This window comes from Danaus plexippus, chromosome 11 (assembly GCF_018135715.1).
Source record: "Danaus plexippus chromosome 11, MEX_DaPlex, whole genome shotgun sequence".
In the NCBI taxonomy this organism is placed as follows: domain Eukaryota; kingdom Metazoa; phylum Arthropoda; class Insecta; order Lepidoptera; family Nymphalidae; genus Danaus; species Danaus plexippus.
In genome coordinates, this window is record NC_083544.1 from 1680821 (window position 1) to 1706565 (window position 25745).

At 29.3% G+C, this 25745-nt stretch overlaps 1 protein-coding gene across 1 annotated transcript in view; it reads right to left on the reverse strand.

The window, feature by feature from the left end:
* Window positions 1–25383, reverse strand: part of LOC116765722 (uncharacterized) — a 127178-nt gene extending 101795 nt beyond the window's left edge. The window contains exons 1-2 of the mRNA XM_061522075.1: window positions 25257–25383; window positions 2509–2660 (exon numbers count right to left, since the gene is read on the reverse strand). Of these exons, the coding sequence (XP_061378059.1) occupies window positions 2509–2566 (58 nt within the window). The 5' untranslated portion in view covers window positions 2567–2660; window positions 25257–25383. The remainder of the gene's footprint in view (window positions 1–2508; window positions 2661–25256) is intronic.
* Between the last annotated feature and the right edge of the window lie 362 nt (window positions 25384–25745).

Genomic DNA, 25745 nt, shown 5'->3' on the forward strand with positions numbered 1-25745 from the left:
CTATATTCCCCAATTAAATATTAATTGACGTATTATCTCAATAGTGCTGTGATATTAAACACATAAGTGCAATAATCTTTAAATAAAAATATTTCTAAAAAATAATAAAGTCAAAAATATTTTATTAATTCCTGTGGATAATGTAATAGAGAAATAACAATAAACTAAAAATTTAATAAAACCCCCGACCCAAACAGACGACCTGATGACCTTGAAGACCTGAACTGATTTCCACCAAAGATACCTAAGAACACTCTCGAGGGATATACCTTTCAAACAAAAAAAACGCATTAAAATCGGATCCTCCGTTTGGGAGCTACGTTGCCTCAGACAGACACATAGACACACAGACACGTCAAACTTATAACACCCCGTCGTTTTTGCGCCGGGGTTTATAAAAATAAATATCAAACATAACTTAAATGAATTATTTTTAAATGTTAACATAAAATAACAGCTATCCATAATATATTATAAAATTTGATTTCAACAAATTGAGTTAAACCGTAGGCAAGTGTAGGCATGCAATGTGGTTAACTGGGTGGTAATAAAAAGAACTGGTGAGAAACTTCAGAATAAACAAAATAGAATGTCCAAACGAAACTATGGGACCCGCATTTCACGCTCAGCAACCCGATAGACACTTGTAGCTATCTATTCTCTGGTAGGAATCGGATACAAGCATGTATCTTCACCCGACATATTGAGATATTGCACCTGCATTACTAACAACCGAAACCGGATGCCACCGGTTTTAGACAGAGTTCACCAGCTTAAACCGGTTCACGAACCATAGAGAAATTTATTTTCGGATCAAATCTATACATCGGATAGGAACGTAATATTCAAAAGTATAGCTGAAGTAAAAATATTAATAATTAGAAGAATAAAATATTATTTTTAATAATTTCAATAAAAGGTTTTAAATTTTCTGATTGCGATCCAATTTTTCATAGTTGGTTAGGGAGAACACACTTGTGAAATCACTAGTAAGTGCCAACCTACATTGCTAGTGGCAGCTTTACGTATATTATCGTGATATTTTTCTAAACGGGCTTTAAGTTCGATACATCTAATATTATATCTTTTTCTCATAACTGATTATCACTGTAACACATATAACACAACTTTTACATATATTCAATATAGAGGTCGCTAGTATATTTTTCATAACTGACAGCGTTAAGTACATACAAAATTTATATTCAATATTAATATAGAATACAATATAAAATTATGCTAGAGTCCACATAAATAATATAAAATATTTCGATATATAATTCATGAATTACTATAAAACGTGTGTTTAAAATAATCCAGGGACATTTTTATTACGTCATATCCACACGATCATTTAATTTGGTCGAAATTCAAGCTCGTCATGTTAATTATTCAAAATAGGTATCCCATTATTAACTAACATGACCCCGTTACTGAGTGACATCGAGTCAGACTCACGTCTAATTGCATCTGATGATTTATGAATTGGACTTTTTCCAGTTTCCACTGAAAAGTTAATCAGCTAAAAGCCTTTCAGTCGGGATTAAGAAACGAGTTAATTTATGGCAAATTGAAGAGTTTTCCTTTTTTCCTTAATTATGGCCCCTTAAAATATTTGAGTCTGAATACCGCCAGTACTTAAATAGATTTTCTAATTTATCGTTTTCCAATATAAAAATATTTTTTTTGCATTTTTATAGATTATGAAATCAAATAAACTTAATTGAGTAACAAATTGTATAAATTGAAGATTATTAAGATCGACTTTCTTTTATATGTAAATTGATGATTAAAAACAACGAAAACTATCTTATCACCCAATTGCTGGCTTAAAATTATTCTTATTCATCCAGTACGGTCTGACGAGTAACATTTCTTCAAAGCACGCTTATTCCACATTGTGTCTTTATTAAATAATAAAGATATTTACTAACTAGAAAAAGGCGCAATTCTAATATCTCGGATAACTCTCCTCAAAGAGACAATTTTACTGCACTTTTTAAAATAGATTCATTATTGTAGGTGCCCGAGTGAAAAAAGTCATATCTTGAGTATACGTTGCTTGTACATAACAAATATTTTATATTTCTCTAATTTCAGTCTGAAAATTTATAACATTTCAAGCAAAATCTTTCCTTTGAACATAATGATTTTTGAATCAAATTTCATTTGGCTACATCTGGTTAAAGAAAATGACTTTTTTATTAGCTGAAAGTAATAATTAATGTCAGCCATTTCATAAAAGAAAGAAGTAAATCAGTTTAGAAATTTTTAATTATTAATAATTCATTCTGTCATTGCTTGATTTTGATTAAATACTTTTTTAATGGTTTTAAAAAAATTGTTTCTCTTTTATGTTCGTAATTCAAACGTAACTTTAAATTAATGATTATTTCTTCGTTTAATTTAGGTAATCCGCTGTTCGTAAGTTAAACATTAAACAATAATAAAATCTTAAATAAAACTACAGCTGGACATAAAATTAATGAGAAGTACTACAATACTCACCGGAAAACCATCCCAGAAGAAAAAAACCCACAGCCAAACTCACAGACACCGTCCCCATTTTAACTATTTTTTACCTATACCATTCAACATTGCATATTTTTATATACTATATAACGCCATGTTTTTTTGAGTTGGGTCCGCTTTGTAATCACCTGTAACAAAGGAAGCAATTTATAAACAAGGCACCCTTGTATTTAAAAACATGTGGTCAAAGGGAGGTAACAAAATTAATGTCACAGTTTTGTTTTTATTAAATTATACAAATGACGTCATTAAAACTTTAATACACATGCCCAATATGATTCAAAGTTCTCTTATAACTTAATTATTCTATCCACCATCCACATATAATCACATTGTTAACATATAACCGTTAAAATTAATGTTAAATCTATTGCTTAATAAAATAAAATAAAATAAAATAAGTGATTCCATTTTGTAATCTGATTTTGCTCAGGTATATTCTCTCGTATTTTATTATACCTGTTTTAATTGGCCTATGCAATTATTTTACACTAAACAGTATATTATTTTATCATAAATAGTATCATAAAAGAATTATTAGCACAAATATACATTGTGTACAGATAAACAGGCCGAAATTGGATAATAAAGTTTCCTAGCACAATGTATGAGTAATTTTTAACGGATCCGGTGATATAAAAGATCGTAATTTACCGAGCCGGGACAAGTGATGGATAGACGTGCGGACGCGTGTAGAGAAATATGTGAACAATCTGTTTCTTTATACACGAAAAATAATGATGTGACTCCAGCTTTATAAACAGTCAATAAGAAGCCGATCCATGATTTTTATATAGAATTCACGATATACCTTATCGATTTAACAAAGATGTATTAAAACCCTCATTGTGATCATAATACACTCGGCTTATCTCGTCGTGATACACGTGATCTGTAATGTCCTGTGTGTGTACTGCACTTAAAATCTAAATTATCCTGGAAACTGATCAATCTGTATTGCGTGCCGTTCGGATTAAGCGTTCAATCCGCCTTAATAGAACGTCAATGTCGACAATACCCGATATTGTATCCACACAATACTCTATCCGGGTACATTCATTGCAAATCGATCGTAATGCTCCGGAAAAGTTAATTAAGGTCCCAACCGGTCGAGTTTTTCAATTGCAGTGACTGATGGACAAAGACGTAAGATAGTTTTCGAGAGGAGCTTTTGTTTACCGCTTTCCCTAGTAATGAAAAATTAATTATTCGTTGTTTTGTGAATGGGCGAATTAAATTTTCAAGTATTTTTAAGTACTATTAACTCAGACGAACATTTTCAGATTCGGATCTAGTGAGCAATTAAAAAATGTAAACTAGTCTTTATATATGTTTATATAACTAAAACATTTATATAGTGGAATCAGTTAGTGTTTTTGGTTCGAAAGACAAAGAGGCTCCATAGAAATACATGTATTAGAAACTTAGCAGTAATATATATATATATATATATATATTGTTATAAATGATTAAATTTTAAGGATGTATGAATTTTACAATGATGTAACTTAGATGTCAGAATAAGATGTATACTATAATTTATCCCGGATTTCCGTGTAGTTACCGCATGTTAAAGACATAATAGTTGTAGATATTGACTATGAAGTTACTTGAAACAGACTATAGATGGCGCTGCCGGTTGATTACCATATCTTTTGTTCTGAGACGCTATACATTTCTGTGAGACTAATTACGAACTCCATGCAGACGAAATCACTGGGAAAACACCTCCAAATGAAATTATTTCTTAAATATTACTAAGTATTTCGTAATCTCCGCTTTACCTTAACATGACTAAAATTTATAAAGTAATTTAGTTATCACTTTAATTTTTAAATATATCAGTAATCAGATTCCAATATACCTTAGGAAACGATATATACATAGGACATAAATTCTGTTTGTTATTGTATAATATTATTTGAAGGACAAATTATTTATAAAAAAAAAATTGTAAATCCATCAGCTGTTTAATACAAAGTTAACCTTCTAAAATATCTCTACTGACATAAAATATATATGGAAAATATTTTCTAATGAATAATTTAATATCAAAAACTTATCAAAATATTCCTGACTAGCTGTGCCCGCGACTTCGTCCGCGTGGAAAAGTTATTTTGGGCCAACGCTAAATTGAACCCGCGACTTCGTTTATAAGTATAGGTGCGTCAGTAATAGGTCTTATAATCTTAAAAAGATTCTAAGATTGTACGTTATTCTAAGAGCGGTAAAGGAATTACTCTAAAATACTACAAAATCATAAACGATAACCTAAATAAAATTAAATACAACAAAAAAACAAAAATAATAGATCTATTTAAATAAGCAAATTAACAAAAAATAAGTAAACTAAAACGAAATCATTCATCTAAGAAGTATTAAACGATGATATTCTGACACCGACCTTTTACAATTTTAATATATGTATAGATTTGATTTGATTTCATTGATTTGATAATTTGATGTGATGATGCGATTCTTTAGATTGACAAAACTGTTTTATTTATGAACCGATTGAAACAAAATAAAGACTTAATGTTAATTCCAGCAATCCGCAACGCAGCAGTGAAATCCGCATTCAATTAAGTTAAGCCGTTTTTGAGATTAGCGCGAACAAACCTACAGACAAACACACATAGAGACAAAAACTCTAAAAATCATTGTTTTGGGTTCTATTCGTATATAAAGTTCCCCTAATAAAGTTTTTCTTATTTATCTTCCGTGTACAGACACCGACCTTTTACAATTTTATTATATGTATTGGTTAATGATGTAACTCCCTAATGTAATTGAACAAAATCATATACACATTTACACTTTGACTATTTCCTAAACTTTTATACTAAAACACTATTTTAAAGAAGTTGGATCCATTCGTAGTTAATTCAATCAACAACTGCAGGCTCGATATCAGACTTTTCTCGAATCGCTGCAAACCTCTTAATCTGTCCAATAAAAGTTCCAAATCATTCAATAAAAAATATTATCCGAGCTATATTTCAAAAAGAAATCTTCTGAATCACTTCACTTCGTATCCTTGAACCGATATTAATGGATTAGCCCAATGAAAGTAGTTTAATCTCAATTTAATGCATCAGTTGTATTTATGTTATACAATTTAAGTGATTCCAACCTATTTAATATAGTCTTAAAGTTACTTTTTCCATGAAATACTTAATGGGATTTCGTTCATCTTGTTCATACACAGTATAACTTCATCTTATATGATTCAAACGTAAAACAAATCGTTCATTCAAGTGTATTTATGAAATCGTCTCCGATATAATTATTATCCAATGACTTATTCCCAAACAAAATGAATAATTAAAATTAAACAAATAAAGTTCTATAACGAAAATATATAACAAATAAAACGATAACGTAAATCGAAAGCTGTCATAAAAATTGTGCTCTATAATGTAAAAGTATATATTTATATTTGGAATGAAAATTTAAGCCTCCAAAATTTTCGGTTGCATAACCAGTGATAGTGTCAATGACAAGGCTTCGGCTGCAGAGCGGTTTGGAGCTGAGCGTGAAATTAACTGATATTTTTCAGAATAAACCGGTTAAAATGAAAAGAATAGTTGCATAATGAGCCCGCGTGTGTCACAATAATATTTGAGTCATTAGTGAATCTCGCGTCAAGTCATTATAAGTTTCGCTAATGGCATGTAGGTGGGATGAATAAGATTCATGTTGCACGTCCTTATATAACTTTTATTGTCTTAATGAAGCGTTTTTGTCTTTAATATGAACTGTTCTATTAAATATAAATGTTTTATACTAAATTAATGATATATTTTCAGTATACCAGGATATATAAAATATAATTACAATCACTGCATTTTAAAATCAATGAGCGTGATAAAATTTATTGTATTTTAAATATAAAACTATATTAATTTGAAGTAAAACCTATGAATAGTAATTTTCAATGTTTCACGAGTTAAATCCAAGCCTGGTTTAAAGTTATAGATTAATCATACATTCAAATATCACATACTATCGGATGCCTGTGACTTCGTCCTTTTTATTTGATATATTAACAAAGTTACCGTATAAGTAATAAAACACATCACTGAATGCCGAGATCTTATATTATTTTAGACAACCTAAGAATTCCTTAGTTAAGTGACAGCCAATTACTATGAAATAATTTTTTAATTGATATCTAATGGTTTCATTACGATGTAGTATTTAAATGTCTTTTGATTGTATGTATGGTAATTCATTTGTATATTATTTATAAATATTTATGTGTTAGACACAAAAACACATAAAAGTGTTTGGAATCATGGTAGGTATTGGATACTGATAATCAAGTCTATAGGAATTGAAGCTAACCTCGATTTTATCATATTAGTAACATACATTCCATAAAGATATTGCGAAGTAACCGAAAAGCGTAGATTCAACAGTAATAATTACAATAATATATATACTTTATTATTTAATCGCCATTTTACATAGTAAATAATTTAAAAAATAACTTAATATTCTAACGTGAATGTTATATAAGAATAAAGTTAAAAATAGGATTAAATAGGCTAAGACTTCAGAAGAATAATGTTTTCCTTGTTCCTTTTATCTTTGACTTTCATCTTTTTCACTACTCTATTTAACTCTTTTGCATATCTTAAAAGATATCCAGCTGTTAAATATTAAAACGAATGTTATCGCCGACTTATACGAACACAATTAAAAAAAAAAAATACACTAAAAAGTTGTTTATTCCAAAATATAAATGTAATTTATTTTTAAAAATAATATCGAAAGGCAATTTTACATACGAATTACACAAACTGCGAGCGCTTTTTGAACTTTTGACATGAATGCGTCGATTGGATATTCCAATATTTTAATATTTAAATTAAATCTGTTCAACAAAAGTGTGGCCATTTTTTATGGCGCGTATACACATGTTTTAAGTGTAGTTTATTCAGTAACATTTGATGTTCTGATTACGAAAAGTTGTGAAACGTAAAAAAAAACACGGTTGAATGAATTATCTTGGACTTTACCCATTTTTTTTTTTGTTTTTGGAAAATTTCATTCCGTACACATTATCCACATTGTTGTTGAAAGTAAACGCTTTAAACATTTTTATTATCTTAACAATTAGATTAAACAATGCAATTGCACTGAAAAGAGAAAGGTTAAAGTGCATTCACAGTAAGAAAATTCTAAGCGAAGGTTATACTTTACTTTGTGTTTATTTATATATTGTCTTTACCTGCGACTCACTAATCTAAGGTCTATAATAATGTTTTAAGGATATTTTTATAAAAAATACAAACTTTCAAACATTATTAATTTCTAAGTAACATAAATTGTCATATTTTTTTTATAACTTAACAAAAAAATCCATTACTTAACACAATATTGTATCTTAATCGTAAACAATAGAGTAAGTGGGTTTAAAATTCTTGCTATTAACACTGTCAGAGCAAAATCCCTTGGAAATACAATCTAGTTGGAACCTCGACGTTATATTATAATATGATTAAGCATTTTATTGGTACTAAACATATATTTTTATAATAATGCACATTCTGCATGTTTTTTTTTCAGTGTTATTAAATCCTGATACAATGGGAACCAATATATTTTATTCCAAGGTTATAATATCTGGCTTGAATCAATCATACAAAGGATTGCGGAGGAGTCCGTTTTTGCGAAGTCATTTTCAGCTAATAACGCGTTCAAGTTATACTTTAAAAACGGAAAAGAATTTGAAACTATTTCTCGGTTTACTTTAAACGTGAAATTATAATTTGTTACCATAGAAGGCTTTTATGAGTTTAGTCAAAACTCATAGATTCAATATGAAACATGATTATAACTCACATTTATGTAATCATTTAATGAATAAAGTTTAAATTGTTATTTACAGGAATATCAGTTACACAAAGACCTCTTGTGATAGTTGGGGTTCAAGGACAGATATTAAGTCTTGATAAATATTTGATATTTAAACAACTATATATAAAACGCTTGTTAACATCGAAGAGTCTCAATATAAAATAAGTGTATATTCCATTATATTAATTGTGAATATTCTCTTAGCAAATTATCATCCACCCACATGGTTGCGATATAAGTTTAAGGGAGAGGATACTTTATTTTTCTGTACATCTTAGCTTTTAACATTTCATCTTTGACTGAAAACTTCGTTGGCCCTTTATACATACATATAATATAATGTCACTTATATTAAAATGTAGTACATTTGTCATTAAGTCAGTATAGGGTATACATTGTAACTGTTTTTTTGTTACATATTTTGTTAATTCTAAGCGGTCGGTATTAATTCGCAATAATCTGCCCTTGATCTCAATTTTGATCGTGTGCTAATTAGAGAACAGGGAGTACGAAGTAGCTCGTTTAATTGGATCTTAAAGCAAGGAAGTCTTCCGCAAACATTGTGAACATATTAAGAAATATATATATTATATATAAGAAATACTCCGAGTGTCACCTGGAAGAAAAACGAATATCTTATTTAGATTACTTCCCCGTTTACGTTTCCAAACTTTTGAATACACAAAAGTGTTGGGCAAGCTACCAATACTTATGCATCAGTGATTTTCTCAATTTCCCTTATATGCCAGCGGAGCACGAACTTTATACAATGTCAGGACTAAATTCGCGAATTTACGACGACGAAACAAATCAAAACTGTACAAACAGCGAACAATAAATCTCGCCAGCAATTTCAGATGCGATCTTGTGGATCGCTGCTACTACCTGTTATCATATCAACGTGCCCATTACAAATATCAAAATTCTAAATTGACAGTTGGCCGAGACTGCATCAAATCCGGGGGGCAAACTGGCACAGATTTATACATCTTCTAGAGTTTAAAATAAATATGTGTTGTATTTGAATGCATGAAATAAAATGACAATTTAGTTTCTCGAAATCTAATTTCGTTTTATATGACGCTTGCTATTTACAAAGTTAAATACATGTTTTGACAAATTCTTCGTATCTGTTCAAAATACAAGAACAATAATTTTTAATAAAGAAGTGCTCGTTGACTTAGAGTGAAATATATACATTTTAAAAGCACTTTATTAACACATCGGAATACCTTTTCATTAATTAAATTCTAAATTAACGCTGAATACGAAGACTGTTTATAAAAAATATAATGAAGAAATAAAACGAATTCCCGATACAATCTTGTCTGAATTAAACATATTTTAAACTATACTTAAAACAGCTTGAGGCAAAAGTCAAAAAGTCCACTTAAGTCGGCGCCATGCGACTTCACAGATAAAACGGTGGAACATGAAAAATGGCCTGCAGGAGTGGAAAGAATGACTTGAGATATTACTTCCATGTGCAGTGATGTTTCGAACGTAATTCCACGAATATAAAGCTAATGAGGGTTAGAGCTTTATCTTTATGCGAATTTTGATTTCTTATATTATCCATAAAATTATTTTACATCATATTAAACTCGTTATTAATGTTGATTTATAAATGACAACATATAGATTTTGAGTAATCGTTTCGTTGTTGCTTCATAAAACTCATATATATATATATTCGATTTAACTTAGAGAAGTAACGATGTGACATTTAATGAACTTTCATTTTGTGAAACGTAAATGAAATACCATTCTGTTGAAAACAATGAGCGCTCTTTCGACAACATAATTTCTAACATCCTCACAAACTTGTTAAAGTTCAGGTTTAACGATGTTTTCCGTCTAAAATTGGTAAAGTTATGTAAAAATCAATGACGCGTGCCTTCGATTGAGGTCGAGGGGATTAAGTATTAGACGGTTAATGGTATGGTGTTTACTTGCATCTAAAATTTCTCAACAAATACATCCAACGTCCTTACACACTTTAAAACAGGGTATAAATTCCTTTGACATACAAATTTTGGCAATCTTGATCAACTATTTAATATATATACACGTGTAAACTTTACGGTACTACATATAAAGTTCTAAATGCAACGGCAACAAAGAACAACCTACGTATCAATCAATAACCTTAATGTAAAACTAAGCGATTCCACCTGAATCTTGAATTACTGGAATTTAGATTTTCGGTTATCATTCGCTATTACCATCTCTCATGTTTCAAGATGATTGATTAACTTGACATCACACAAATATAAAAAAATTATTTATTTTAAACACTAATACCATATTTATAAATCCTAGATTACATTCAATAAAACTCCGAATGACTTTCTTAGTTACTACGTGTGTGAAAGCGAATGAATGTAGCTGGTGACATAAAAATGTCTGATATTGAAGCGTTCACGTTTTAATATACTAATTATATGTACACCGCTGAATCCGCTTGAGACAGAGATCGTGGCTTGATCTCAACCATCAAACTTTACTCGGAATACGATCTTGCTTTCAACAGTGTATGCACAGTATTAACATTTATTCCCTCGATGATGGATTATTGAGTAGATAAGTTTAGTAATGTCATAAGGAATTAAGTAAAATCACACAAAACCTTCTCATAGTTACTATGTTTGAACAGTTTTAAATATATCAAGAATATATTTTTTTAATCTCAAGATAAAAACTTGCTTAATGACAACACAAACGAGAAGATTATAATTATAATATATTTTTATAGTGTCACAACTAATTAATTCGCCTGAATAATTTTTTCATTATCTGTGAATACAAAATCACAGAGTACATTAAAATAATGACGTAGAAAGGACCTTTCTTTATATAATATATAAAAGAATGTGAAGAGAAAAACATTTAAAGAAAAAAAGCAAGCATTTACTTACACTTCCAGCGTTCAAATAAATTAGCTAATGATGTTGTTTGTTACTCCACCGGAGGCAATAATTTCTAATTAGTTCTTTCTGGCGACAATTAGCCGCTCTTCTACTTGTACGTATTGGCACGGCTGCATCGTTTTTCTTAAAGTTTTCTCTTAACGTTGATTAGTTAAGTTTTGTAATGAATTCTATAAGAAGGAAGTTTGAGCCTTAGCTGTGAAGTATTTTCAGTAACAATTAGTTATATCTCCAATTTATATGGGAACAATGTTGTTTTTACTATAGGCGTTGGAGAAATTCGAAAGAAATGTATTAATAATTTAGTACAGCATTTGTAATGCTTAATTCATCTAACATTATGGAGCGGAATTTATATTTTATTTGTATAAAAAATATATATAAAACATTATGCCCATTAAGTAAAGCGCAGAAATAGGTTACCTAGTCTCATTTACAAAATTTTGTCTGGTGTGCTCAGAAATAGAATTTTCAACGGAATTTAAAGAATCAGCCGAATTATAAAAAAAAAATCCAATATAGAATTTCTTAAATAAAGTATCCCCGTATTCATCTTTGAATTAGCAATCTTTAAGGCGAGTTCTGAAGTCTAAAAGACTTGGCCTGAAGCCAAAGATGGAAAATTCCAGGTGAATCATGTTACCACATACAACTTTCAAATCATCAACTATATGTGTACCAAAAATTAAAAAAAATCAAATAAAACCCAGTTAAAATCAGACTTAATACTATAACTTTACCAGCTTTAAACATTTCACTGTGATTTAATAATATAACATTAAAACAAGATACACATGCAATTCACGTAAAAACCGATTACATACGGGTGAACAATTTGTATGGAAAAAGTCGGCGATACAAGCCGGTTTTGTCAGTCCATTACCTTTTTTCATCTGGTCAGAGTTAAGCTGATTACAAGCGTCGGAGATACAGTGAGCGCAATCCGAAAATTACGACAGCAATCGAGCCGGCGTATATTGAGAATTTAAACGATATCTTCCCAGGTATATACATTTCCATCAAAATATTTCAGACAATCTCTTATTTATAACATACATAAACTAGCTACTAGATCTAAAACGTTATGAAGACCAATCAATGAAGTGGCCTTTTAAATAACAGCCATGTTTCATTTGGAGGTGATTAGTTATTTATGTGCTTGAAAAATAAAAAATAATATAAACAATAATTAAGCTTAAAGTAGGAAAGAATTAAGCCTTTCAATTTCCAATAACATAGAAAAACTGTTTTGAAAACAGATAAATTTAAAAATGTATTCAAAATAAATAATTAAAAATTCTTTTGTGCGCATTAGAATTCGTAACTCGTACTTCCATAATCATGTTATATAATAATATCGCCATTATGTGTGCTGGTTAGGTTTTCACGAAAACTTGCAAAAAGATTTTAATGAAATTTTGACTCAAATGTGAACTATTTCGGTAACAGGACTCAGTTTCCGTTTTGACTAAAATCCTAACGTATATGCCACAAAGCAAAGCCACAGAAAAACGCTAGTTGCATAAACCACAGCTAAGGAAGAACATATATCTTCTTATTCGTTAAAATACTATTAATCAAGTTTTCCAACTTCTTACGTCAGCTTATCCAAGTATTCGTAAAAATTTCTGCATTTCATACACGGAGTTTTCCTGAAAGTACTTCTGCCAATCTACACAAAATAATAAAGTGGTGAAGTTCCTAAGTTTGTTTGAAACAATCTCTGAAACAAATGGGCTTATTTTAATAATCCTTTCGATGTCCGAAAAGTCACACCGGTAACGGATTTGTTGCTTATTTCGAAGCAAATATAAAAACAAATATTTGATTTGCATTGGCTTTAAATAGAAAATAAATTATATAATAAAAATGTTACATGACATACATTTACAGCGTGGAGCTGCTAGCAATCTTAAATTTCATTTAAAATATCTCATAGAGAGCTGTACTTGATATTGCATTAAAATTGTTAGAATATATATCAAAGAATTAAACGAATTCAGAGAATTTTAGATTGAGATTCAGATTTAAACTTAAATAACATATGTAGAATATATATTTAAAACAACACAATGCATATGTTAAGTTTGTTACATATATACGTTATTGTAATAAATGAAAAAACAATATCATTATCATTCCTATTACGTTCAAACAGTCGCTCATTTCCAAGATAGTAGTGACGAAATAAGGAAACAAAACAGTTCCGATCAAATCGACAACGCAACTAAAGTTCGTAACATTATTAAGTGGGCCTTCAATGGAAAATAAACTTTACCGTTCAGAACATACAGCACACTTTAATATCTGGTAATAAGATAGTTCTTGTACCGTTTCCATCAGAGATAAGTTTGGATATACAGTTTTAGGTCAAAGGAGAGCTACATGAAGTCATAAATTACGAATCGGAGGCCTATTGAAGATATCAAAGGTTCAAATTGCAGATCGGATACATTTAAAACAATTTGTACTGGTATATATTACAAATGATATTTTAGATTTCGAATTCATTACATTTTATATGAAACAAAAATTAAATTCAAAAATAAAAATCTGATGTATGCGTAATTTATTCGGTGATTACTTAATTGTGCTGAAATTCATGTTTTTGAATCAGCGTTATATACACGAAAATATACTTTTAGTAACAAAAGCTATTTTTTAAAATTAACATTTTTTTGTTATATTCACATAGATTTTGTTTACACAGCTTTTACTTGGAAATATGTCTGCGGCTTAAGGTGTCTTCTGCTATCATATTAAATTATTTCTTCTCAGTGAACATTAATCTTGATTAATTTTTTCTAATTTTTAGAATGTTTTCTAACTACGAAAATAAGACCAGTTCTTTGGCGATAATTTGTCTCGACAAATTTATTTAATTTGTATTTTATGTATAACTTCAGTATTTATTTATTTTTTTGAAAGGCAGCAAAATTTAATGCTTTTTATTTAGTCCCACATATTTGAATCATATTTAAATCATTCCTACATATTTAAATATTTAAGACATTACTGAATTGAGGACAGATAACAAAATAACCAATGAAGTTTTAGGTCTATTTGAAATAAGTGATGTCGGAAGATTTATAGTTAGAAACAACTCCTTAAAAATGTATATAAAAATTAATTTTGTCAATATAATCTTTATTTACAAATTAATTAAACAACAAAAGGTTAATTGGAAAGTATTTCCTTGGCAGGAAAATCTGTAAATCAGGCAGAGAACAGACGTTCAAGGTACGTTGAATCCATTTGCGCTTCGAAATCTTTTAAGTTTTCTGTTAATTTTAAAACATTTAATGTAAGAGTTTTTATAATAAAGGTCTTGTTTGTTGTGTATAAATACAAATTTTTATATTTTTTTTACATGAACCTAAACATTTTGTTATAATAAACAATATACACTGAAATACTAGAATACTGGTTTTATAGGGGTAAATAAGAAGTAAAATCTGTAGAAAATCCTTTGGCCAAGTCTTATTTATTATAAACAACATAAACCATAACCTTTATGTTTAGCTACATAGAGGTTAGTTTCGAATAGCGGTACACACATGACTTAGAAGCGCATCGATACGGCTTTGGCATTAATCTAGAGTTAGAACAGCTACGAACAAGTCGGTACATACATATATATAAGCTTTCAACGAGCCACGTCGAAACAAGTATAGCTCCAGGGCTAGCTAAGGACTTACTTCGTAATACTAGTCTTCCATAAAAATAACTTCAATACAGAAATTTCCTTTAAAATCAGTTTGAAATCATTTAGACAATTCAAAGTGACTTGAATGTTTAACGAGTTGTGGTTTTATTTATATTTTACGTTAATACTTTCTACTTTGTATCTGGTTCTATCTACCTGTCAAATTTATGGTGCCATTCTCATTTTTTTTTTCTATTAGATTAATAAATAAAAAATGCCTTACAAAACTCTGCTCAAAAACATCGAATGAATTACAAAAGTTATGCTTCTTTTAGTTTTTTTCATATTTTGGAAAAAAAATGTTCCTTTTTTTGAGAAATCCTATTTGTGTTCTAGACATATAAATAAAAATCTATATAAAAAGATAGTTTCAAGATTTTTTTTATATAATTCTAATTGATTGTAACATAATACTAAATACACTAAGAAACTAATATTACGAAAATAAATCGTTTATTGTCATGTGCCATTCTACTTTTACCTATCATTTGTTAGTAAAAAGGTATAGAAAATAGGAGTAAAAGTTTGTAACACCGTCTATGTTAGGAGTTAACGACAATTTTATCCTAGTATGAAGTAAATGAAGCATGTTATACCGTTTTAGATATTTTACATTGCTATGCTGTTGTCATATTCTGTACACTATATTCACATTTTTATACATTTATATTTTGAAAACTTTAAAGAAGAGATTTTTACTGATTACTTCTTGTGACTCTAAAGAAAATCAGTTTTAATATAAATGTGATGTACGTAGTGATAATTATCTCTTTAATATTAAAATAGTATTCCAACAGATATAATAAAATTCAAACAGATAATATTAAACCAAAAATTTTATCAACTCGAGTAAACTGTAATCTTGCACTTGTGATATCACTTGCTCCAGTAGTTTTGTCTATTAAGCTCTAGTGACATAATGTGTGTAATGCAATGTCATAATTACAAACGTGATACATTTTTTCTTAGTCACCTTTGTATCAAATACGAATGTATAATAAAATCCTTATGGAAAAAATGTTGTGAGAACACGGAGCATTCGATGCGGGGTCGTAACAAGGTCCCTGATTACATTGCCGTGTCCCGAGAAATACTCACGTCAAAATAAATTCCCGGGCGTCACCATTATTGCAAATTATGTTGCAGAATCTTTCTTTCCTTTCTCTCAGATTGAGATGAAGTAAATTCACAAACGCCATTGCATCTAATGGAGTAGCTTTTCGTAGATGGCGACTGATTTAAATAATCATCTGTTCTGTTTTTGAGGGACGATTTCTTTAAATCATTATGAAAAAAAAACAAAATGGAAGCTGATAAAGTTATCCTCCGTTTACAGGAGCAGTAATTATAATATATTTTTCAATACAAAAGTAACATCAAAGAATCGTGAATAAATAATATAACATAAAAATTGCCATCCGCGTAGCGAGCATCACGTAACGTTTACAAAACAATCTGTACACATGAATAAAATATTGGCAATGGTACCTACACGCCTGAATAATCCGTAGGAGAAAACAATATCAAAATCAAACAATATCGAAAAGCCCAGAGGGGTCCCATTAAATGGAAGAAAAAATGAGAGGTATTACCGGCTGGCTTTATCAACAATGAATTTAATGTTCCAACCTCCGTGGGTTTTAATAACCGAATTAATATTAATTATAAAATGAACCTTAGCCTTAAATGGCAAGGACTATAATCGCTTGTGAATTAATGTTACAATTATATAAATTTGTAATGATTGTTTTCAACTATGGCAAAACTGAAGAAACTAACCTAGATATATTCCCAGTTAGAGATTGGAGATTTGACAATATTTTATATTTAATTAAATATAAATACAAGCCACATTGCCGAGATAAAGCAATTATGTAAATTAAGGACATAGAAGGTTGGTTCCAGTACCTTCTTATGCTTACAGTTTAATTAGTTTTAAGGATCCAATTACATCGGAAGTACATATGTTATTACAAAACACTTTGTTGTAATAAAATTATCTTTAAGAGGTAGTGATTAATATAACACAGTGTACACACAACCCTTTAATTCATCGCCAAAAATAGATCTGAATATTAATTTGTGTCATATTTTTACTATAATATAAGTCAGAATCAACTAAACCAATTGACTTCAATCAAGAAATGCTTATAAAATACTCTAAAGTGGCAATTTGAAAAGCAAAATAATTCTTATCGCTTATCAAGATTATTTACTGAAAGTCATCATTCATAAGTTTCAGGCAGTCTCAGTTCCTTTAAATTCACCTGAGTTCTTTAACAGAATATTCCCAAAGATCAAGTTATCAGAGATAAGACAAACCACGTTCGCCGCTTTTAACTAAATTATCCGACGTTAATTTAAAGTTGGTATCTGGATCGCAGTAATCTTCCAACTAAAGATAGTATACACGGCGAGAATTTCGTTATTTATAATCAAATGTTCAACCACTTTTATAAATTAATATTCAGAAATAGATAAACTTTTACCTCGGGATAATATTTGCATTAATTAAATAAAGCAAAGATGAATGGAACTTATATTAGTTATGAATAAAATATTATGAGAGAGGTTCTAATAAAGAAGTATTTTTTTTTATATTCAGAATTTTCGCTATATTCGTATCGTATTTTTGATATATTGTTTAAAGCAATACTATCTTAACTGTCATACTTCCGTGAAATGTGTTACGTGAACCCAGTTTCTGGTTTAAATTAACCTGGGTCTAAATTGTGTGTGTAGGACTGAAAAATTAACATTGAATTTTTCTTACTCCGTCCCGTCTTTTGTTATGTTCTCTTGCCTTTATTAAAATTCTTTTACTTTTAATTAAAAAAAATGTATTTATTAAAAGTTCGCTTATCTATCATCCTTTCACTCCTAATAGCATCGATTTTCCTTCGTGTCTTTTTGTTACTTTACAAATACAACATATATTGTCAATAAGTTAAATGAAACATGTATTTGAGAGTTTGTTTTTATTTCTTCCCTTTTTCTATTCCATTGGGTTTTTTTGTAGTTAACATGTTGAAGGGGCTTTCAAAAAATTGTATTGTACCCTCAGTTTACTAAAAATGTTTGATGCACAAAAAATTCTAATGCTACTATGAACTATCGTTTCTCGTAAAATTTTATGATAATCCAGTAAGAAAATTATAAGCGAAAATTTATACGACTATTCTTCACGTGAAAATGTCAATTTTTTTACACTAAGAGGAAATTAAAGATTATTTTTCTATCGATATCAATACAACATATTAAAACAGTTTATTCACTAAACACATGCTCAATAATGCACAAGACTATTAAGTGTAAGTTTAATAAACAATAACCACGATAATTAAAAACACTAATAATAACATATAAAACGTAAGAGTTTCACAATTAATCTATAATAATTATATGTAGAAATAGATAATGCTGTAGTTTTTATATAAAATTCCCCACACACGTTCCAACAATTATTTTAATTACAAGAACTGTTTCACATTTAAAAGATTACAATGAAAAACGAATGGGATGGAATCGGAATAGCGTGTTGTTTTTTAGTTTACAAACTCATTTGCAATTCTAAAAGATCTCTAGCCATTCATTTACCTTAATGTTAACAAATATATTTTAGTGAAACGCAAATTTTTTAACTCAAAGCTTGAAACGTACAATAGTTCATTACGGCATAAACGTAATCTTGTCTTTGTACAATGGACATAATCTATGACAGTTTAAAATTTTCCTCGCAACTTGAGACAATCTATAAAGGGTACAAAGGTGAGGGTTTTCAATCACTGGCATTGTGTACTATTGTTCGTTGTTTAAGCGAATAAGTAAGTGCCACGGGTGCAATGATAACAGCTGAATAAACTTAAATTCACGTCACTGAAGCAAGTTGAGCGGCATGCGCTGTCTAAGAATTGTAATTACTTATAACAAATAGTTAAAACTTAATGAGACTTTAACGAAATAATATCAGGAATGTTGTTATATGAGTAATAAAAAATATTTTTTTTTTGCAATTTTTTATCTTATATTTATGAAAATTATATCTCTAATAAGCCAGCCATAAAACACAGTAACGTTTCACTGTCATACCTAGATTATAAAGTTATTAACCTTAGTTATATGAAAGACAAATTATAGGACCTTCCTAAATATGTTCTCAATGTTAATAGTATACATACATAGTAGTTGAATAATCCTTTTAATTTAAAAAAAAATAAATTATATTTCTAACTCCATGCCTTGCAATTTTTGAATTAAAAAAAAACACTTTCTATATTTTTCATATGATTATAATAAAGTAAGCTATTTATCTTCGTCCTTAATTCACCATAATTATTTAATTATATAAATTGAGATTAATTTATATTAATCATTCATTCGTGACAATGAAGTTAGGTAAATACAAATATTTATTCCTACAATATATCTTAAGATTGATGAAAAATCTTAGAGACTTTTTAAATCACGTTGAAAAACATCCAATCCAATCATTCGTCTTTGAACAACGACAAAATCAATGGAACAATGATTCATCTATTTTCATGATTATGAAAATAAATCACATGAATGCTTAAAGGCATAATTTTAATTTTTAAATCTTTATTATATCTTATAATTAAATTCAATAGTTCATAAGAGGCAAAATCTTATTATCGGCCCCACATGGGAACTAGCCTCACTTGACGTGCAACCAAACAAGGAATGTTACCTGATATTTAACGTTTGAGTGTCAAAAGGCGTCCTTTGTCGAAGGCAGTACAAAGCTACCTTTGTTAAAGCTTTGCTTTATCGGAGGAATTGTGTTGGAAGCGCTCAGGACAGTCACTGCTGAATTAACTGACGTGACTTTGTAAAAGACTTCTTATTTCACTGCACTTCTGTTTTTATTTACAAGCGATTATGTCAGCTAAATAGAATTTTTATTAATTATAATTAATTAATCTTAATTAATAATTCAACATTTTTGTTTCTTCAACAAACTCCTATACATGAAATTCCTATACCAGTAGTTTTTTGTCTGGTAATTAATGAACGGATATAAAATTTCTTGTTTCATTGGCTCATTGAATCGATTAGTATTAGGGGGATTAGTAGGGAGAAACATATGCATATACCTTACACTACATAGTATCAACTCTTTCGAGGGAAGATTAACTTGCTTAACAAATCTGACTGCATTTCTAACAGCGTAACTACCGCCATAAACCACTATCCACCCACTGATGGTCGGCCTCGTTTTAGAATTCTGAAGGCCACTTTAAGGCTTTTGACACGGTTCCTTTTTATATTAATCGCCAACACCTCTAGAATTATGATTTTTTTAATTTAATTAATAATTCGTAACTCACATTTAATTAATATCCTTGATTTAACAATATTAATAATAATAATCTTTTACTTAATCAGTCATGCCTTTCCCTTAATTATAAATATATTATACCTTACAAAAATATATATTTTTTAATAAAGACAATATATTTTTATAATAAAGATTTCAATTAACACCAGGTTGGTTACAAAATCAACTGCTTTATAACGTTTTTCTCTATAAAAGTCTGACAAATGACATCCATTTGCACCCCTAGAAAAAGGAGCCGAAATGTAACTTACCTAATTTTCACCATTCATCACATGTACGAAAGAGTGAATGTCTTTTACAGAAATTACAAAATAAGAGCTGTTTGAAACTATGTTTTTTACTAACGTCCATCTAAGAGTATAATTCTAACCAAATCTAGTTTTTTTATTCTAAAAACGTCACACATATAAAGGGATATAAAAAAAACGGCTGTTTTGTGGGAATTTGCGTTTCCCTTGACGTTGATCTGAATTATAAGGCTATTGTATTTTCTTTCCTTTTCACGAAAACATGGAAGAAGTCAGACTTAAAATTATATTTTTTTGTATGTTACATAAAAAACAACACGCAATGAACAATGAAACCCAAATTCTCATCAGAGCATGAAATCGTTCTAAAATAAGGCCGAAGCTACACAATACGAATTTCTTGACCTGTTGATACTGGGCTCTTACAGAACTATTGTCTGAATATCCCGGCAACTGCCTTCAAGATCCACTTTCTTGTTATAAAGTAATTACATTAAGACAAACAAAGCCTGAACTGCCGTCGTTTATAGATACTGTTACAGTGCCAAAAATATAATGTGCATGTACGTAATAGCCAATAAAAGCTATTTATACACAAACAATGTCGTGTGTATGTAAGTTTATTGAAGAATGAAAGTTGTCGAATGATTTAATTGTGTCAACTAGAGCCTAAATAGATCCACGTGAAGTGTAAATGATTGCAGTACCTGATAAAGTATACGACAGTTCACGTTACGACTGTTCGTCAGTATTTAAATAATAATAATAACCTAATAAACATACTTACAGTAAAATTAATATTGTTATTATAAATACATATAATACAATTTTGACTTATTAGTACAGTAACAGATATTTGAAGTGATATAATTACATTAAAACAATACTATTTAAAATTAATATTACAATGTTTAATTAAATCCCTAATATATTTCCCATGGTATTCGTTGTAGTAATCGTTATATGTATATTATTAGTCGGACGTATCCATTGTGAATTGAACAATGTACTATAGTTGTATATACATATAGTATCCCTTTAAGTGCTTCTGATAATATGAGGAGACAATGGGCTGAAGATTGTTGATATAACACACGGATCTTATATTTGTTATTGAGTTAAGAATATTCGTTATTGTTTACTTAGATAAACAAGGGTTGGATTTATCGAAAACGGTTCTTTGATATTATGTAGTTACATGTAACATACTGTTATATTGCTTTTCCTTATGTAAATATACAAATGTATACAGTAGGCAGAAAAACTTTCTTCATTACTAAAAAATATGATATTAAGCAACCACTTTTAATTGACCAGATGTACTCAAAATTATCAAAGACAACAAATCTCGATGGCTCGTACACCCTTATCCAAATTGTCCACAACATTTGTCGACCACATAACATCTTGCCTACCTCCTCACTGTTTAGAATAATAAAGGTTTATTGCTTGCTTAGGTCAGGTGACACGGGATGATTAATCGCTGAGAAAATGTTTACGCCCCCCGGGATCGAAAATAAATCCATCAATCTTGTTTAATACATTTCGCCTGTTTTGTTTCTCGTTCCTAAATTTCGTTCACACGCCCTCATATTCGTAATACGTAAGATTTTAAACGGCACCGCCATTAATATGAAACTTTAAGACGTATGTAATACCTTTAAACACATACATATATATATCGTTCACTTTCATAATCTTAAATCCTTAATATTATTATTACTTGGCACAATTACATTAACCTATACATTTTTATCAAAATACTCAACTATAAAACTAAAATGGTTCGTTTTGATGATCCCAGTTAGGTTTCAATCAACTAATTTATTTTTATCATTAAAAAAAAGAAAATAAGATATGTTAATCATGTAAGTTTTAACTACTGAAAACCTCGCCATAAACAAATAATAAATTCGACTTTCTATCTTGTATACTTTCCATATTTTCTGGCATATTAGAGCCTCTTTAATATTTTTTCAAAAAGCACACGGGAGCAAACGTCAGTGGAAAATTTCTATTTTAAATATTCAATTACCATAAAACCGTGGTCTATACCAGATGCGCCCACTATGATGTACGATGACAAAACACATCGCTTTATATTAGATGTTAAGTAATTAAACTTGAGTGGATGTCTTTTTTTTTTTTGTTGGTAAAAAGAACTCAGTTTTATAAAAATATCAACACTGATACCAAACAACTTCATACGTTCGTATCGCTTTGTGAATGACCGAAATCCTTTTCTTTTTATGTGTCCATCAAATCCTTACAATCCATAAACAATTGAAGTATTACATTAACGATTGTTCTTATCCGTTTTTAACATTTAAAAACAATTATTTTCATTTGTTGCCATTGTTTATTGAAGTTATTCAAAAGCTAGCGGACTTAACGCGTTATTTATGTATCCGGAATCCTGATATTGCAAAATATATATCGTGAAAGAGTTAAAATGAAAGCGCAGATTAAAAATCTTTGTTTTTATTAAGCGATGCAGATGTGATTATTCATTATACAGATATAATGAACGCAGGAAATAATCAGAGTCAATAACACTAAGCAAATATTATCGTTGAGATAAACGCTGTTTTTTCATAATGACTCTGCCTTCAATGTATCGCAGTAGTTATGTCGACAGGATTAAAATATATGTAAAACGTAATTAAAATTTTCATTGAATTTTAAGCTCACGGATAAATAATCTTAAACTCAAACACAACAATCGTAATGCTGTTGTTTTTTTACATTGCTTTTGCGAAGGTTAAGTCGGATGACTATATCTGATAGAGAGAAATGTTTATTCTCAAATAAATAAATCCCCAAATTTACGATTATTGAGACAGGTGGAGTCGACCTGTGAAGTTGATATTAAAATGCTAAAGTAATGATATATTTTTTTACTTCATTGTGCTTAACAACTTTGGCGTACAACAATCGTTGTAACTATATTAGACGTGAAATAATTGTCATTTGCTTTTTTTTATAATATGGCCTTCATCAGTGTAAAGACTTGCACAGTTTATTATGCCAGTGTCGCGTAGAATGGAGGAGACGCGATCCGGGATTGACTTTTGAATGAAATAAAATTTAACAGTCTCGACTGGAGTCACAATTAGGAAATACATAGTTGGTAGATCTAAAACAACACAAATTCAATTAAATGCAAACATAGGAGATATAGTCATTTACTTCATTTAAAATATACAAAAATATGGAAAACATGATATCTTCATTGTTCCCTATATATTTCTTAATCTCTACCAGCCGTTGCTAAGCAACACGTTATGATAAGAACACTGTTGTGTCAAAATGTTATAAACTTTTATCTTTACATAAATTATAAAATGAATTATGTTTGAACCAAAATATTTAAAGCATTTTCAGTTAGTCCTTTTAATATTAATAAATTTATTGAAACAAGTATTTTAACTATACGATAACATTTAAACCTTCAGGAATACGAAATTTAAAAGTAGAAATTCCAGAGATATTCTAATTAAACATAATTAAAGAGAAACTTTTGTTTAGTTACTATATTAAAATAAAACTAAAAGAGCTTTATTTTATGTGTTTAAAAATATAAAGTTTTAACAAAATTCTAATAGTTACTAATAATGTGTAGAAAAAGCGAACTCAGCAGAATTTAGGAATATCGCATCTTATTTACTTAGGGACTATTTTTGGTAATAAAGTAAAGTAATCATAATATTTTTTTATATAATAAAATAACAACTAACTCGAACGGACCAATAGTTGTATTTATGTGTTCCAGCTATCCGTATCACAAAATGTATGTATATATTAACATACAACTAACATTTGGTCTTTACATAGAGATACTTCGTCCGAATGAAACTTCAGAGATACAAATCTCTTTGAATATCGCTTTTTACAAGATGCCCCATGCGTAAAAGAGCCTATCTATTTGATCTTCAAAAGAAAAACATTGCAATTTAAACTCCGACAAACTTTTACTTCTAAAGCTTCTCAGAATAAATAAAGAATGGAGCTGGTAATGAACATTTAAACGTTATCCTTGTCGCTGCTTCAATGATTCAACTCGTTTTAATTAGTTGATTAAAAATCATTGTTAATTCAACTTTAATGAACGAATCATAAACAAAACTAGAATTAACCTACATATTTTATACTTCCTCGGCATCCAGGTCTGAAGTTTTCTTCATGTACATATAAATTATTTTATTCTTTATCGATACTAAATAAGCTTTAAGGCTGAGCTTTCCTTCGACCCAAAAAGTTTAGCTTATATCTTATAAAGGTGATATATAATTCAGGTCTACTACGTTTTCCCTATCGATAATTGAGTTGTTTTTGGTCATATATTAAGTGAGATCTTAACATAGTTTATTTAAGGGGACTTGAATTGTGTAAAGTCCCTTAACATTATTTAATTAAGCGAAAATCAATATTATTTTTAATGAATAAAACATAAGATAGTTTGTTTAATTTAATAGTTTTATCATTATCAAAATATACTTAGAATTGAATTAGATTTTGGTCGTAGTAAAAACAACATATGTTATAAAACAGTGTTGTTTATTTACTTCATAACAAAAATATTTCATTAGTCATATTAATATTTAAGTATATCTTACCTCGTAACACTATCACTACACTTCACTCGCACATTTATCACTTAACAGTCGCGTTATTGGTACCGATACGTTTAAAGTGACATTAGCTATAGAAGGACACCTGCATACTCCAAGACGTATGCGAGTCCACTGAGCTTTGCTCTTCGGGTACAACCACGGCGCGCGCATCTGTAAACGAAAACAGTAATTTAAACACATTTATCAGGCTAATTCTGCAAATTGAACTAAATAATATCATTACGGTAGCACTATTTCCTCAGTAATTGTCAATGATATTTTGGAGATAATTGATTTAATGTCGGATGTTTGGGACAGAAATTTGATTGTACTTAGGAACGCCCTTTAACCGCATTTACGGATGAGTCCGAAAGGGCTCTCATATGTGAAATGCTGATACTTGGGCCACATTTTTTTTTTCTGTCTGAATAAGTGAACTGTTCTCTTTATGTATAACATTATTTAAAGCTATTTTTAACATTTATTATATAC